Below are 15947 nucleotides of genomic sequence, written 5' to 3'. Positions count from 1 at the left end.
GTAGAAAAATTTTGTCTCTCTCAGTTTCAAGATATACAGAATCAAAATGTTGAATTAAACAGTCATATAAGAAAAAACATAGTCCGTTCACCGTTCGCTGCTTTTCTCGAAAAGTGATAAGCGGTTGAATACTACAAAAAATCAACAGTATTCTGCTGTTTATTCTAATTTTTTTGAAACTACTGAAAAATCATGTAATCAAGGATAGTTGCGCTATTTGTACATTACGAACAGTCAATGCTAAAGAGTGAAAACGGAGGCTGAAGAATACTGTTTTACTTGTTAATTTGTCCGTTTTCACGGGCTACAATATAATGGCATATTATGCAGACACAGGTAGCAGGCCAGTTACTTATTGTTATTGAATGTTATGGATGAATTATTGTTAAGTTTGTAGTATCTTACAGTTATCATAATTTCCTTCCTCTTATTGTATCATAGCAACAGACAAATGACGCCTTGTACTTCTTTGCTACGTCACTTCGTAAAAATATTTCCAGACCAAAGTTGGTGCCTCTCTACAGTACAACGAATGTCCGGTAATGACAGCGGCAAACTACCGTATAGGTCAGGTGAGCTTAAGTCTTGCTCGATGCACGTACAACCGTCCCTGAAGCCACGACACACGGCAGCGGTGACAATGTTGTCTTAGCAAAGCTGTACTAATTTTTCTGTCATGTGTATGTAGCTTTTTTCTGTCGGCATTGTTACTGAAATAAAACTGATTGCTTTTCCCATTTTCTATAATAACGCAATATTTCAAAGCAATGCAAGTTTTACGGATAAAAATTGCCCCTTTTCTTAAAAAAAGGTTTATTTAAAAACGAAAAATTTTATCACTGCTGCTGTGGTTGGTTGGTTTATCGGTTTTTTACTCGGTTATTAGTAAAACATAATAATCAGTTGCTGTAACAGAGGCTAAACAGATAACCAAAAAATACCGGTTATTCAGAACTAAAATACCGGTTACGTTCCAAACGGTGGGTTATTCTCATCCGTACGTTGTTCTGCATCCAGTTTCCGTGTTGAGGTTTCTCAACAATAACGAGTTACAATGCTTTAAAACTGCATACATCGATATTAGTGTGATGATCTCGCATTGTAGACTGCCGCCCACTGCACCCGGATAAAGGAAAGAATTTCCAAAGACCCTAGCACAATGGTAAACGGAAACGTGAATAACTGAACTCCTCTATCGTTTAACTTGCACAGAACAATTTTAGATAACGCCGAAGTACTCATCTGAGCAAGAAGCTCATTCCTATATAAACTTATCGACCTCCTCCACTGTACTGGAATATTTTATTCTTTACACATAAATATTTTGGCAGTACTATTAGATCTCAGACAACATGACGCCATCAGCATTGTACCTCCATCCAATGTCTTAGAGCACACTGAAGTTGGGTAGTTATTGAAATTTACATAATGGGGTTGCATAAAACCCACCGAGAAGACAGCTAGAGCTCGGTCTTGTATTCTACAGCCTGTTGCTACCAGTAAGGCTCGCTGCAACCGACTAACATTCTATCGCCTATCCCGAGTAGCAATGTGTGTAATTGCTCCTTGATGATTTTGTCCCGATCGCTTTTGAATATCTCATACAGCTCCCATCAGCTTATGTCCTATGAAGGGTTTGAAATCGCAGTACTGAGTTTCGATAACCCTTGAAATTCTAGTAACTGCACGAAGTCACTTATAATACACCTATATAATGGAAGTCAGGCAAGCATAACACCCTTGCTTCTCTTAATAATACTGAGAGGTTGACTTTGTTACGACAGTATCATTCGTCCAGGACATATTAAAGTGTCCTTACTGGTAGCATAGTGATTTTAATAATCATGGACGATCTGCATGTAGTCCCCAAAATATATTTTTGGTCAATTGTTATACTCTAAGATACTAATGATAATAATTAACAATAAACTGAGTTTGTATGCTTCCTGTTACTTCGTGGTACCTGTGCAGTTCCGCCAATGATCTGGATCCAGAACCAGCTGGTCGGTGCCTACGAAGGTCAGGAGATGACTCTGGAGTGTCACTCCGAGGCCTTCCCCAAGTCCATCAACTACTGGACGCGTGACCACGGGGAGATCATCGCTCAAGGTCAGTCATCACCTACATTCTAATACGTAATTAAGAAATAATTGTCAATTAGTAGGGGAATCCTTCAGTATCCTAACAAACAGTAACAGGATTTTGTCACCAATTTATATTTTTGTACTGTTAACAGTAAAAGTCCTCTTCATCTTGACCATCGCAAATAACTTTTGGTCCGAAAGCAAAATAATGTTTCCCAAAAATGGTTTTTAACTACCAATTGGACAGTAATCAAGATGATTGCCTTCCTTGCAACTTTGTTTATTACGAAAATATAAAAATCTGTACGTCTTTTTTAGAAAGAAACCTATATTTCCTCAAGAGCAACTGAAAAACGGATCACAGTGTACCATCGATGTAAACATAACGTTACTGAAAACGTAACAGAAAATTGACTTTGACTCATGTAATAGCACACAACGGTGAGTTAGTCAGCCGTCTTCAGCTGAAGGTTTGTGTGGCCGCACAAAAATTAAGACAAAGCTGAAATTTCGTTTCAAAGCGGCAGCTCTGTAACGGTGCATTTACGAACAATAGTTAGCTGCGAAATTTTTCTCGATTTGACGCCGTCCATACAACTCTGGTTTCATCACGTTTTTTTCTGCATCTTGTATTAACAACAATCGCTGCCCGCACGTAAAACTTAAATTCGGATATCCATACAAGAGGCAGAAATCAGCTGTCAACAGGAAGTGCAAACATGACATTAATTGCCCACAGTTTGTTGTAGCTAAAGATGGAGAAGGATTTATTCCACCGACTCTCTCTTACAATACCAAGAGTGTAAGTGACAACTATGATTTCATACTGTAACTGGTATATATTCTATTAATGACAACAACTGTAAACAGTACCCATATTGGCTCATCTAGTTGCGAGATCTGTCCACAGATGTTTCATCAGTAAGCAAGCAAGATGTCAGCTTTTGGACAATTCTTATCAACAACAAATGTTTGTAGCCTGCTTACATATAGTGGGAGTTTGAGCTGTTCATAATATGTTGTATTCTTAACGCAATGTCTTACAAAGTAATTATAAGGTCTGGTCCTCTTTGGTTTACGTGATATTTACACCACGTGAAGGGCACTGCATGGGCGTCAGCTTCCTAAAGAAGTACTGTATAATTATCAAAACAACTCAAAGAAATAGACTCTGAAGATCTGAATACATTAAATGCTGTTAAGTATAAAACTTTACGAGCTTGTTATCCAAATACCTTCCAGGTAAGTACAAAGTAATTTAACCCCGTAATCATGTAGTCACTAGTTTGATTTTTCCTTGAGATAGTTACCTTTTTATTTCAATTAAATACTTACTATCGGACTGCAATGTTAACTGATTAATAATGGCAAGCATGATAATTTTTTAAATTAAAACATTTTCATTATTAATTACTAATTATTTAAAAAGGCGAGTATTCATAGTGATATAAGTATTTTTATATGAACACATTTGTGGTTTTAATATTATGTTGTATTTTCTTGATCTCTAGAAATAAAAATACGTTTCCTTTCTTTTTAATCGTTCGTAGTTTTGCTTTAAGCTTTAATTCACTATGAATACTCCATTTTCATGTGATTAGTAATTTAAAATGAAAACGGTATTTTGAATCCGCTTCAATATTTGCTATTTAACATCTGAGTTTGATAACAGACATTGACCTGAATGAAAAAGTTAGACGAAATGTATCTCCATCGAAATCAGAACCAGCGAAATGGTGATTACGAGATTTAACTCTACCCACTTAATTGGGGTAAGATATTTCATACATAGCAATACTCCATAAACTAAGGTCGATTTACTTGATTGTTTTGAAACTTGAGAACTGCACCGTGTTACGAATACGTTAGGAAATCGATGAGGGCCAGTCTGCAATGAGTAGCCAAATCATACTAAGTGGAGTAATTACAAATAAACTGCTAAGTGTAGGTTTTACGTAGCAAACCAATGTCTACTGTTGGTACATGATTTTTAGTACACTTTTAAGTCACTTACTCATTTACATAAAACGTGTTTATGTTATTACTCTGAAGTTTGTAAATACTACTGAGACAAAAACACTGTAGTGAAATACACGTAAAGCGTATTTAAGCTACAAAAGTGTTGTCTTCTTCGTACGGGATACGTTCTCTGCCAACAGCAAAAAATTCTGCGAGGAATTCTTTCATACCCAGTGAAGTTTTATTTTCGTCCTGGACAACGTAGAAAATACAAGCTAAACGCGATCTCGAGGTTAAAGCGAGTCTACTTTTGAAACTGCTACAGAATGAAACTGGTCTTAAAGTGCGTTATCTGTCTCTGTTTCTCTATTTGCATTCATTATTCTTGGAATCTCATCAAATCGTTTTCCATTAGCAGTTAAATACTTTGAACGCAGAGATTCTAATTAATTACGCCCAAGGTTCCCACAGGCTTCCTGGAAAATGAAATTTACTTGCGCATGATTGAGGACAGATTCTAAACAGTGCACTTTATGTACAGTAATTCTTTGCCATGAATGGAACATACATTTTAAGCGTAACTTGGTAGTACAGCGTACTTTCGTAATCTTTAAAGCTATTTTCTTCCAGAAGACATGTAATGTTGGACACAGATAGGTGGCCAAAATTATCTGACGCTATTGAACAATTACACAGGTTTTTATATCTTCCGAGACATTTAAGTTTCAGCAGTTTTGTGCACAATCAGTTCATACTGCTCGTACTGTTATTGTGAATGAACAAATTCGCGGCACCATGTAATATTCTGAAACATATTTTACAAACCGGTTTCCGGCTGTTACAGTGTCATCAAGGACAAAAATAAATATTTGTGGTTGCGAAGTTGCTGTGGGATGAAAGATTTTAAACTAGTGCTTCTAAAAAGTGATCAGTTGTTTTCCAATGAAAATTCCTGAAGAGGAATAATTCCAGTAAAAATGCTATGTATATCTATTTAGCTTACTAAAACGTCTGACACATTAAATAATGAATTATATGACAAATTTCAATTGCTCTGAGAGCAAACGTAAGTTTATTAGTACACTGCAAGCGCAACTGTCGCATCCCAACGGTTTGGCTGAACAAGATTATCTTGTCCTTAGCATGTCTAATATAACAAACAGGTAAAACATTATAAGCGACACAAAACGGGTAAGTGAACAAATACGATTACACAAAATGAAATTTTGAATACAATAATTCTGGATATAGGGGCGCGTAATTGTAACTACTACCGAAGTAACTAAGCCGATGTTTCGACTGATTTGCTACGGTTCCCTTCAGGGCAAGTTAGAGTGCAACAACTGAAATAAAGGGAAAGTGGGTCATCTGAATGCTTTCTGGATGGGCTTATTAACCGTATCTGTAGATATCCTCGGAGTAGTGACGCAACTTAAATCACTTAATAAAAGCAAGACTTCTGGTCCAGACAGTATACAATAGGTCCATACTTAACAATCATATACAACCGTTGGCTCGACGAAAGATTTGTCCACCAATATTCAAGAAAGGTAGTAAGAGTAACTAAAGTACAGGCCCGTATCATTAACTTCGATATGCAGCAGGATTCTGGAACGTATATTGTGTTCCAATATTATGAACTATCTCGAAGAAAACGTTCTATTCACACGCAGTCAAAATGGATTTAGAAAACATCGTTCTTGTGAAACACAACTAGCTCTTTACTCGCATGAAGTGTTGAGTGCTATTAACAAGGGATTGCAAATGGATTCCGTATTTCTGGATTTCCGGAAGGCTTCTGACGCCATACCAAACAAGCGGCTTGTAGTGAAATTGCATGAATTATGGAATATCGTCTCTGTTATGCGACTGGATTCGTGATTTCCTGTCAGAGAGGTCACAGTTCTCAGTAAATGACGGAAGTCTTTGAGTAAGACAGAAGTGATTTCTGGCGTTCCAAAGGTTCGCAGAAGAGCTTCTGTGAAGTTTGGTAGGTAGGAGACGAGGTACTTGCAGAACTGAATCTGTGAGGACGGGTCGCGAGTCGTGGTTGGGTAACTGAACACAGTCTGCCGCCGGCAGTGCTGCGAGGCGGTCACGCGCGAGATGGCTGCAGGCGAGGCGCGCCCCGTGTGTTTGTGTTTGCTTCGGTCGCTGTAAGTGCCGTTTTCCTTCTAGACCGCCATGGCGCACAACTATCGGAAGAAGACTTTACGTTTCAACTTTTGTTCCGACTACCCCCGACCCAAGGCCTTGGAGGAAGAACGATTTATTCGCGATGAAGTTAAAATACCACCAACGGATCTCATTGGTATCCATCTGTCCATAGTTAGCAGTACCGTATACGTCAAAGTGATCAACGATGCGGCGAGCGCCAAGGTGCTTCAAGAGGCAAAATGCGGACTGCGCCTCTTTCATTCCGACGCAGCTCTGGCCATACGAACGATAAGGATCTTCGAACTGCTGTTCGAACTACTTGCAGACGTCGTCACCGCGGCGCTCCGTCCCTATGGCAACGTACTGGAACATGTCGCCGAACGATGGGTACAATTTCAAACCTATCCCGTTTTAAACGGTGTCGGACAGGTCCGCATCGAGTTGCAGAAACACGTGCCTTCCTATCTACGTATCGGAGGCTGCCGTACCATTATAATGTACGACGGCCAACCTCGCACCTGTGACGGTTGCGAGAAAGAAGGTCACCTACGGCCTGAATGCATTCAACGACGTGTCGTGCGGCTCCCGTTGTCGGAAGCGTCCGCCACACCCATGATGACCGCCCTAACTGTCACTTACGCAGCGGCTCTTGCCACGTCTACAGTTTCGTCCAGCCCGTCGCCCGGTCCCTCCGATCGGCACGTCCCACCTTACCATTCACCTACGCACGGTGAAAACGTCCCACCTGACAACTTTGCCGCCGAACAGGCTCCCGCACCGGAGGCTGAGGAGACCAGTACTTATTCACAACACCTGTTTGACAATTTCATTGTACCCACCGACGCCTTCGAACCAGGTCAAGCTCCTCCTTGTCGTCGTCCGACACTGAGGAACACGCGCGCAAACCCCGCCGCCGTTCACATACGGGCTCTCAAAGCGTCGCCACCCAAGACGACGAAGACGACACCCAACAAGCCGACATTTCCACGCAGTGGTCGGCGGACAGCTTTCACGACGAACAGGACGTTACGCAGGACGGGACCACCATGGAAGTCGGCACGCACAATGAAACGTTCGGTGCGCAGGTTGAGACGTTTGTCTCCCCGCCGACAGCTCCAGATCTCTCTCACCACGATGCAATTCCCATGGACATTGGACAGACCCACGGCACAGGAGCATGGGCCGACGACGTTGAGGAAGGCATCCCCCCTCCTCCGGATGAGTTGCCTCCCCCGGACGAGGATGCCTGTTAACATCAAAAGCGAGGAACTGCAGCAGATGGGACGGGATTCCTGCCGGTGCCCTCCTCATACTTCCCTTGGTGGTGGTATGTCCGCGTCCACCACCACTGAAACAAACGTACTGGTTTGCCACACAGACCATCAACATAATCGGCACTGCACCCAAGCTGCAGCTCCTATGTGACAAGCTTGGGGCCTCTGACGTCGACGTCGCCCTTCTTCAGGAAGTACGCGTTGCCACACTACCACCGGTTGAAACGTCCCCTTTGAATAATTATACAGGACTGTCCTTAAACTGACACACAATATTTTTAGTGCAACGCAATCTGACTTTCAAAAATCCCTACAAAAGAATGGCCCTGACTAACATTAACCTATACCTTTCACAAATCACTTACCTCACCAAAAATCTTCGTTACTCGAACTACTGCAATACAGCGAGCGCCACTACTGCCAGCTAAATAAAAGATTCAAACTACTGAAAGCACTAATTACTAATAAGCATAGTTAGCAAATGAAAGATTTTGATAGAGAACAAACAATGTATTTACCTTACTAGTGTTCAAAAGTCATAATATATATAGCAGTTGATGATATCCAGTATTACAAATTTCAAAACTCCGCCATCTCTCTCCCCACATCCACCACTGCTGGCGGCTCATCTCCAACTGCACAACGCTACGCGCTGTTAACAGCCAACTGCCCAACACTACAATGGCAGACAACAATGCAAACTAGCCACAGACTGCACACAGCACAGCCAGTGATTTTCATACAGAGCGCTACGTAACGTTGCCAATAAGAAAACATAAACAGCCTACTTACATAGCCCCCCTGCTCCCCACAAAAAATTTTACAAATTGTTTTGGGCAGTGGCCAATAATGATTTGATAAAATTTTTCATAATTACAATAACTAAGAAATCAAATGAACACACTTATTGATACAATGTTGGTCAAAAGCTAAAATTTTCTCACAGTCCATAAAGACAGTCCTGATCATTCATCACAGTAAAACTGCCGTTTCTTTTCTCAAAGTCTGAGCAGTAAAAGACAATGCACACGGAAGTAGTGGATTTCCATGCAGTTTTGAAGAAGTAGTGTTGTCCTTCCAACGGAAAGACAGTGCTGACTCTTGACATGCTGACAGGTAATGGCCCACAACAGAGCAAACCCACCACAGAGTCAGTCGAAGTTTTGAGGAATATTGGTAGGCAGGTCATCACAGAGCAGACCCACGTCATCAAAGATGCAGACCCACTGTAGTCCTTGTAGAGATGGCCAGCAGCCATCTGTTGTGACTGTGCAGGTGCACAATCACCATTGAAGAGTCTTGTGGATAATATAGCAAGTCCATAACCACCACTTGTGCACTCACAAAGTTTTTGGAATTGTCCTTAGAACCAGCAGTGCTGTTATCCAGTCCCTTGCTGAATTATTAACACACGTGCAAACACTAACAGTCCATACTTCTCACATGTTGTCCATATACTATGACCAACAGAAACGTGTGCAGTGAAATGTAACTTACAAGTTAATAATATGATGAACTGGTGACAATTACAATTTTATAACATGACAATACAATTACAAAGATGCAGAAAACATCATTAAAGAACATAACAATACAGATAACATTAGTAGTACAGGCTTTACAAAAGAATCGAAATAACATGTACATCAGTGTTACAGGAATTATGACATGAGTACATACATAAAAGATCAGAATAACTTTCGAAACATCAACTTCACACATGAGCATTAAAACAGAACAGAATAAATAACGTCTAAACATCTTTATAAAGAAAATAACATATCATCAGAAAAATTCTACAACATAACTCTTATTAGCTAAACACATTAAGACAGGAAAAACACAAATTCACATAGTGTAATAACACCAAAATACAGGACAGGGTTTGTTTTCAGTGTGACATTTGGTACTGCAGTCCACCCCAAAACTTCATTCCATATATCTTTCCTCTTATTTCAACATTTGTTTCCACCAAAAAAATTCTATCCAAGCAGCTTTCTGTATTTATATGTTCACACATTTCTTACCTCATTATTTATTTTCCATTATCTTACCTCATCATTTATTTCCCAGGAAATCCTACCTAAACCTGTTGTCCCTAAACCCCACTATTTTGGTTCATATCGTCTTTCAAAATACTTTTTTGGCCAAACCATTTTCTTATAGCTTCTCAATGCATTTCTTCCAATTCATCATAGTTAGTTTCTTATATAGTCTACCCCCTCTTAAGCTAACTTAAATCTGCTGAGCTCAGATGCTAAACTAACGGACGAGGCAATGCAGCAGCACAAAACAATTAACACAAACAGCAATGACAAAAAATTCAAATTGGCAAAGCAATTGCAATATTACAACTAATATAAGGCACTGTGCAGCAAACAAGAAAAATAAATCCGTAGTAAAACTGGCTTAACAGCGTAATACAAAGTTAAATTCAGTAGCACTATGCCTGGCACACAGCAGCAGCAAATGCAATAACTTATATCTAAACATGACAAAGCTCAAGCAGAAAAAAATATTACATTAAAGACAACAATGCAGAGAAGGGAAATGTCTGTTCACATCTAAATGTCTATGTAATTAAAGTGGTGCACCACAAAAACTTATTCTATGAAACAAATTACCAAGTACTTGAAAAGAAAATTATGTATGCAGTTCCTGTGAAAGGAAATGTCTTTTTGTGCTCCCTCATTTGTTTTGGAAATATATCACAAAATTATTATTTACTGGATCTGTAGACAGAAAATACTTATATTAGTACATCTATAATTTTTTTTAACCAATGCTGCAGTGCAACTAGAAACTAGATATTAAACAAAATAGGCAAAGCAAGGCGTGAAACGTCATTCACTAGCCATATGGCATTTCATAATGCAGTAAACAATCTTTCAACTAGCAAGAAAATAGATGTGAAATGTTTCTCATCATTTCATTTCAGTAAATATCATAAATTAAGAACTCTACAGTATAATCATGTTTTCAAGTTTGAGCTTGTCATATTTGCGATACTTTCTACTTAGGAAAGTCAATATCGAGGATAATGGCCTCCCTTTTTTTTTTCTACCTGTGCCTCTGAAAAGGCACACACTAATGGCTTTTTCTCCAGGCGTCTGACACAGCTGGGTGCCCACGACGCATTACGTGCAGGTGGTCACTTAACTTTCTTACGGAAATATTTACGACAGCAGTTTCTGCTACAGTGGCAGTCTCATATAAAAATATTTCACAGGTCAAGAATTTTCGTTACAAATCTTTAGAAACAAAATCCTATTGATATAACAGTGTCCAAAAAATTTTCGTTGGCATTGTAATACATTCACGCATTTACATACATTTCATAACTCTTAATGTACGATTCTTGGTTTCCAACAACCTTTTTCACAAACCAGAGTCCCTAACCTCTACTCATTATTCCTTACCTTATTCGTTGACACTTCTTCAATATTTCATCATAACAGATATGTAGCATAATCAAATTCCTCATATAGCATCAGCTTATTGATTGTAAACATACCGCAACAGCATAATACACATCGTCATCATGACATCATAAAACCTCAGCCAAATCTCAAAAACGTCTTAGCTTTCTGCAATAATGTCAAAACCTAAAAAATATTCTCTGCTCATTTCAATAGTGTCATCTAACTGAAACGTACTTTAAAATCATGCTCCCTTACCAAATACATCATTCAACACTCTCATAGTATCACAATGGTTCCGAAAAAATATGAACAGTTCACAAAGTACAGCCAAAATACAATTTCGTAAGTGTGAAGTAATCCAACTCTGTAATTGCGTAAACATGTGTCACTGACGTAGTAAAAAAAGTGTTTATCTCTCAGTTAAATGATCAGATACCTGTGTAATTTGTGTGTTAGAGAAATAGGGTACCGATGCGTAAAGTTGTATAAGCAAATACCATATTAGCTAGGGCTCCTTGAGCTTGCCAAACACATGGTACACAAAGTAAGTGTGTACCCCCCCCTGAGGATTAATGTAATTATACCCTCAGGTGTTACAGGTTACAGCAATGGAATGAAATGTATCATGGAAAACCCTTGTATCATTGAACTTCAAATATCTTAAAAAATAAATGTTTTAAGTGCAAAATTAATCACTCAAATACGTGTACTGTAGCGCTAAACTGTGCGTCATGTTGTAAGATAATCTCTGTGGAAGTGTCGTAGTTATCGTCCTCCGAAAGCTAAGTTCTGCAGAAGTCAATGTACTTACCTCATGATAAACAAAAGTGAAATGCTTTGCGTACAGATATCTTAGTTATTACGCTTATTGCTGTGATGAAGAAAGTACTGTGCTGTAACGTATTGTTGTGCTACGGAAAAGGCAGTCTCATTGTAGCTATACCACAAAAGTTACTACTAAAACACGTTTTACTTTCCAGAATAATACAGAAAAACTGTGCAGATATAAAACAGATACACCGCAAAAGCAACATTGTAAATTGTCACTCATTAGTAACGTCGTGATAAAATCGTGTAGCTGTCACATAAACTAACCACTGTGTCATCTGGTATCTCGCAGAAAGTACTTTAAATCCAGAATCTATTTTCAAGTAAACCAAAATGTTGCATTAAAATCTCATTAGCAGTATATGTTCCAAGTGTGTGAGCCGTATAGTCGTTACGTAATCGTGCAACTAACAAGCAAGAATGTACACACACAATAACACTGTGTCGTCTGTTCACTATAACAATGCATTCGTAATTACTTGTCTAAGTTTCCTAGGTTCTTGACTGGATAGTTAACTTTAAAACATTGTTGCATGTTAACAGTTTCTCAGTGTGACAAATTGTACTAGTAGCGTGTAGTGAAAAATTTTATAGCAAAGACTAAGTTAAAAAGCAGATTATCTTTCAATAAATGGTTTTACATGTGAAATGTGGTGTAACCCTTTGCTCTTCCTAGTACGCAGAGTTTCAATTTAACGCAATTATCATGTGGTATACGTCGGTAAAGAATACTGGAATTTTTATCAAGGTTAGCGTCTATGTTATTTTTCCCTGAGCCAGCGGGCGCACGTGGCTGCCTGCGGTGCGAGTCATTGTCTGTTTCTATGGTAATCTCTGTCATATTCATTACTACGGAAATGCGATCTTTCTCTGTAACTATTATTACTCTACCAGTGGTTGTCATATGGGTGGTGTCTGTTTTGATCACGATTTGCGTTGTAAGAATAGACTTGTCGTGTCCAGTTACTGTTTCTGTCGTCACGGAATTGTGACAGATGTGACCTGTAGTGATTGTTTTCCTGTTTTCGCATCCCGCGACTGTCTGAGTCAATTTCTAATTCTTGTAAGAGTCCCTGAAAAGCTTCAATGTCGTCTTTGCAACGTCCTGCCTAAACAATATTTCTTAAATGTTGAGGCAATTTCATTATGCAAATGCGGATGAGTTCTGAAGGTCTGTATGGGTTTGACAGGTATTGATTCTTGTGCAACATGTCTTCAAAATATTTGACAAAACTGGAAAATTCAGATTGTTCAAAGTGTTTCATCATCATGATGCTACGTTTTACTCCGTCTTGCGTAGCTTGAGACCAATATGCTGAGAGGAAGACATGATAAAACTCTCATTCACTGTGACAATCGTGAATGACCGATTGCATTCTTACAGCTGGTTCATTCTCTAAGTAGCCACACATAAATTCTAATCTGTGCTCTAATGACCAGTTGGGAGGAAAACAATGAGAGAATTGATGGAGCCGTGCTTGTGGATGAATGTCGTTGCCAGAATTCTTAAATGTTTTGAATTTACATGTAGTAATGAACAGCTTATAGTCAAAATCATCATGTCGGCGAGTCGCATGTCGGTCATTGTTACGTCGTTTCGGCGGTTCCATCTCAAAATTCGGTGTACCTTGCCAATTTCTTTCATAATTTCCGGAGTGCCCTGAGTTCGCTTGTCGGGTAAACATAGCCATGTGTAGGGACTGTGGTTGTTGTGAGCGGACGCAAGGAGAATTGGCCACTCTTCGGGGGCAGGTGGAGGCTTTGTCTGTTAGGCTCATCGAGCTCGAGGCGCAGGCGTCGGCTCGTAGTGGCGTTGGGGCAACTGTGGTGAGACCTATGCCTACTTCGGTGGCCTTGGAATCGCATGGAACCCCTGATGTCGCTGCGTCTTCCGGCAGTGAGCATCTTACCGGTCAGCCATCACTCCAGGGTGAATGGCGGACAGTGGTGGGCTCGCGCGTGCCTGGCCGAAAGGCGAAGGTGGGATCTGGCCGCGTGGCAGCTGCCTTACCCCTTTCCAACAGGTACGGGGTGCTTCCTAGTGGTGATGACATCGTTTCCGAGCCACCACAGGATGCCTCGCCTGTTGGGCCAGTGGCCGATTCTCCGGCAAGGTCCCGACAGTCACAGAGGGCGGGCCTATTAGTTATAGGGAGCTCCAACGTTAGGCGGGTTATGGAGCCCCTTAGGAAAATAGCGGGTAGGTCGGGGAAGAATGCCAGTGTGCACTCGGTGTGCTTGCCGGGGGGTCTCGTCCGTAATGTGGAGGAGGCCCTTCCGGCAGCTATTGAACGCACTGGGTGTGACCGGCTGCAGATAGTAGCACATGTCGGAACGAATGACGCCTGCCGCTTGGGTTCTGAGGCCATCCTTGGTTCCTTCCGGCGGCTGGCTGATTTGGTGAAGACAACCAGCATCGCACGCGGAGTGCAAGCTGAGCTTAATATCTGCAGCATAGTGCCCAGAGTCGATCGCGGTCCTCTGGTTTGGAGCCGTGTGGAGGGTCTAAACCAGAGGCTCAGACGACTCTGCGACTATAATGGTTGCAAATTCATCGACCTCCGTTATTGGGTGGAGAACTGTAGGGCCCCCCTAGACAGGTCAGGCGTGCACTACACACCGGAAGCAGCTACTAGGGTAGCAGAGTACGTGTGGCGTGCACACGGGGGTTTTTTAGGTTAGAGGGACCCCCCCTTGGGCGAAACGATAAAATACCTGACGGTTTACCAGAGAGGACATTATCATCGATGATAAAGAACGTCCGTCCTCAGAGACCAAAAACAGGAAAAGTCAACGTAATATTGGTAAACTGCAGGAGTATCCAGGGCAAGGTTCCTGAATTAGTATCTCTTATTGAAGGAAATAGTGCGCATATAGTATTAGGAACGGAAAGTTGGTTAAAACCGGAAGTGAACAGTAACGAAATCCTAGACACAGAATGGAATATATACCGCAAGGATAGGATAAACGCCAATGGTGGAGGAGTATTTATAGCAGTAAAGAATTCAATAATATCCAGTGAAGTTATTAGCGAATGCGAATGTGAAATAATCTGGGTTAAGTTAAGTATCAAAGGTGGGTCAGATATGATAGTCGGATGCTTCTATAGACCACCTGCATCAGCAACCGTAGTAGTTGAGCGCCTCAGAGAGAACCTGCAGAACGTCGTGAAGAAGTTTCGTGATCATACTATTGTAATAGGGGGAGACTTCAATCTACCAGGTATAGAATGGGATAGTCACACAATCAGAACTGGAGCCAGGGACAGAGACTCTTGTGACATTATCCTGACTGCCTTGTCCGAGAATTACTTCGAGCAGATAGTTAGAGAACCAACTCGTGAAGCTAACGTTTTAGACCTCATAGCAACAAATAGACCGGAACTTTTCGACTCCGTGAAAGTAGAAGAGGGTATCAGTGATCATAAGTCAGTGGTTGCATCAATGACTACAAGTGTAATAAGAAATGCCAAGAAAGGAAGGAAAATATATTTGCTTAACAAGAGTGATAGGGCACAAATCGCAGAATATCTGAGTGACCACCATCAAACGTTCATTTCTGAGGAAGAGGATGTGGAACAAAAATGGAAAAAATTCAGAAACATCGTCCAGTACGCCTTAGATAAGTTCGTACCGACTAAGGTCCAAAGCGAGGGGAAAGATCCACCGTGGTATAACAATCATGTACGAAAGGTACTACGGAAACAAAGAAAGCTTCATCATAGGTTTAAGAGTAGTCGAATCATAGCTGATAAGGAAAAGCTGAACGAAGCGAAAAAGAGCGTAAAGAGAGCAATGAGAGAAGCATTCAACGAATTCGAACATAAAACATTGGCAAACAATCTAAACAAGAACCCTAAAAAGTTTTGGTCATATGTAAAATCGGTAAGCGGATCTAAATCCCCTATTCAGTCACTCGTTGACCACGATGGCACCGAAACAGAGGACGACCGAAGAAAGGCAGAAATACTGAATTCAGTGTTCCGAAACTGTTTCACTGCGGAAAATCGTAACACGGTCCCTGACTTCAGCCGTCGCACGGACGCCAAAATGGAAAATATTGAAATAAACGATATCGGAATTGAAAATCAACTGCTATCACTTAGTAGCGGAAAAGCATCCGGACCAGACGAGATACCCTTAAGATTCTACAGTGATTATGCTAAAGAACTTGCCCCCTTTCTATCAGCAATTTATCGTAGATCGCTGGAAGAACGTAAAGTA

The 15947-nt window shown here is 40.6% G+C and overlaps 1 protein-coding gene across 1 annotated transcript in view; it reads left to right on the top strand.

Moving 5' to 3' along the window:
- The window catches only part of LOC126455015 (lachesin-like), a 1274520-nt gene that overhangs the window by 1050440 nt on the left and 208133 nt on the right, over positions 1-15947 (top strand). The window contains exon 6 of the mRNA XM_050091143.1: positions 1972-2109. Coding sequence (XP_049947100.1) covers positions 1972-2109 — 138 coding nt within the window. The remainder of the gene's footprint in view (positions 1-1971; positions 2110-15947) is intronic.

The sequence above is a fragment of the Schistocerca serialis genome, chromosome 1, assembly GCF_023864345.2.
Source record: "Schistocerca serialis cubense isolate TAMUIC-IGC-003099 chromosome 1, iqSchSeri2.2, whole genome shotgun sequence".
NCBI lineage: Eukaryota > Metazoa > Arthropoda > Insecta > Orthoptera > Acrididae > Schistocerca > Schistocerca serialis.
This window is presented reverse-complemented; position numbering and strand designations above follow the sequence as displayed.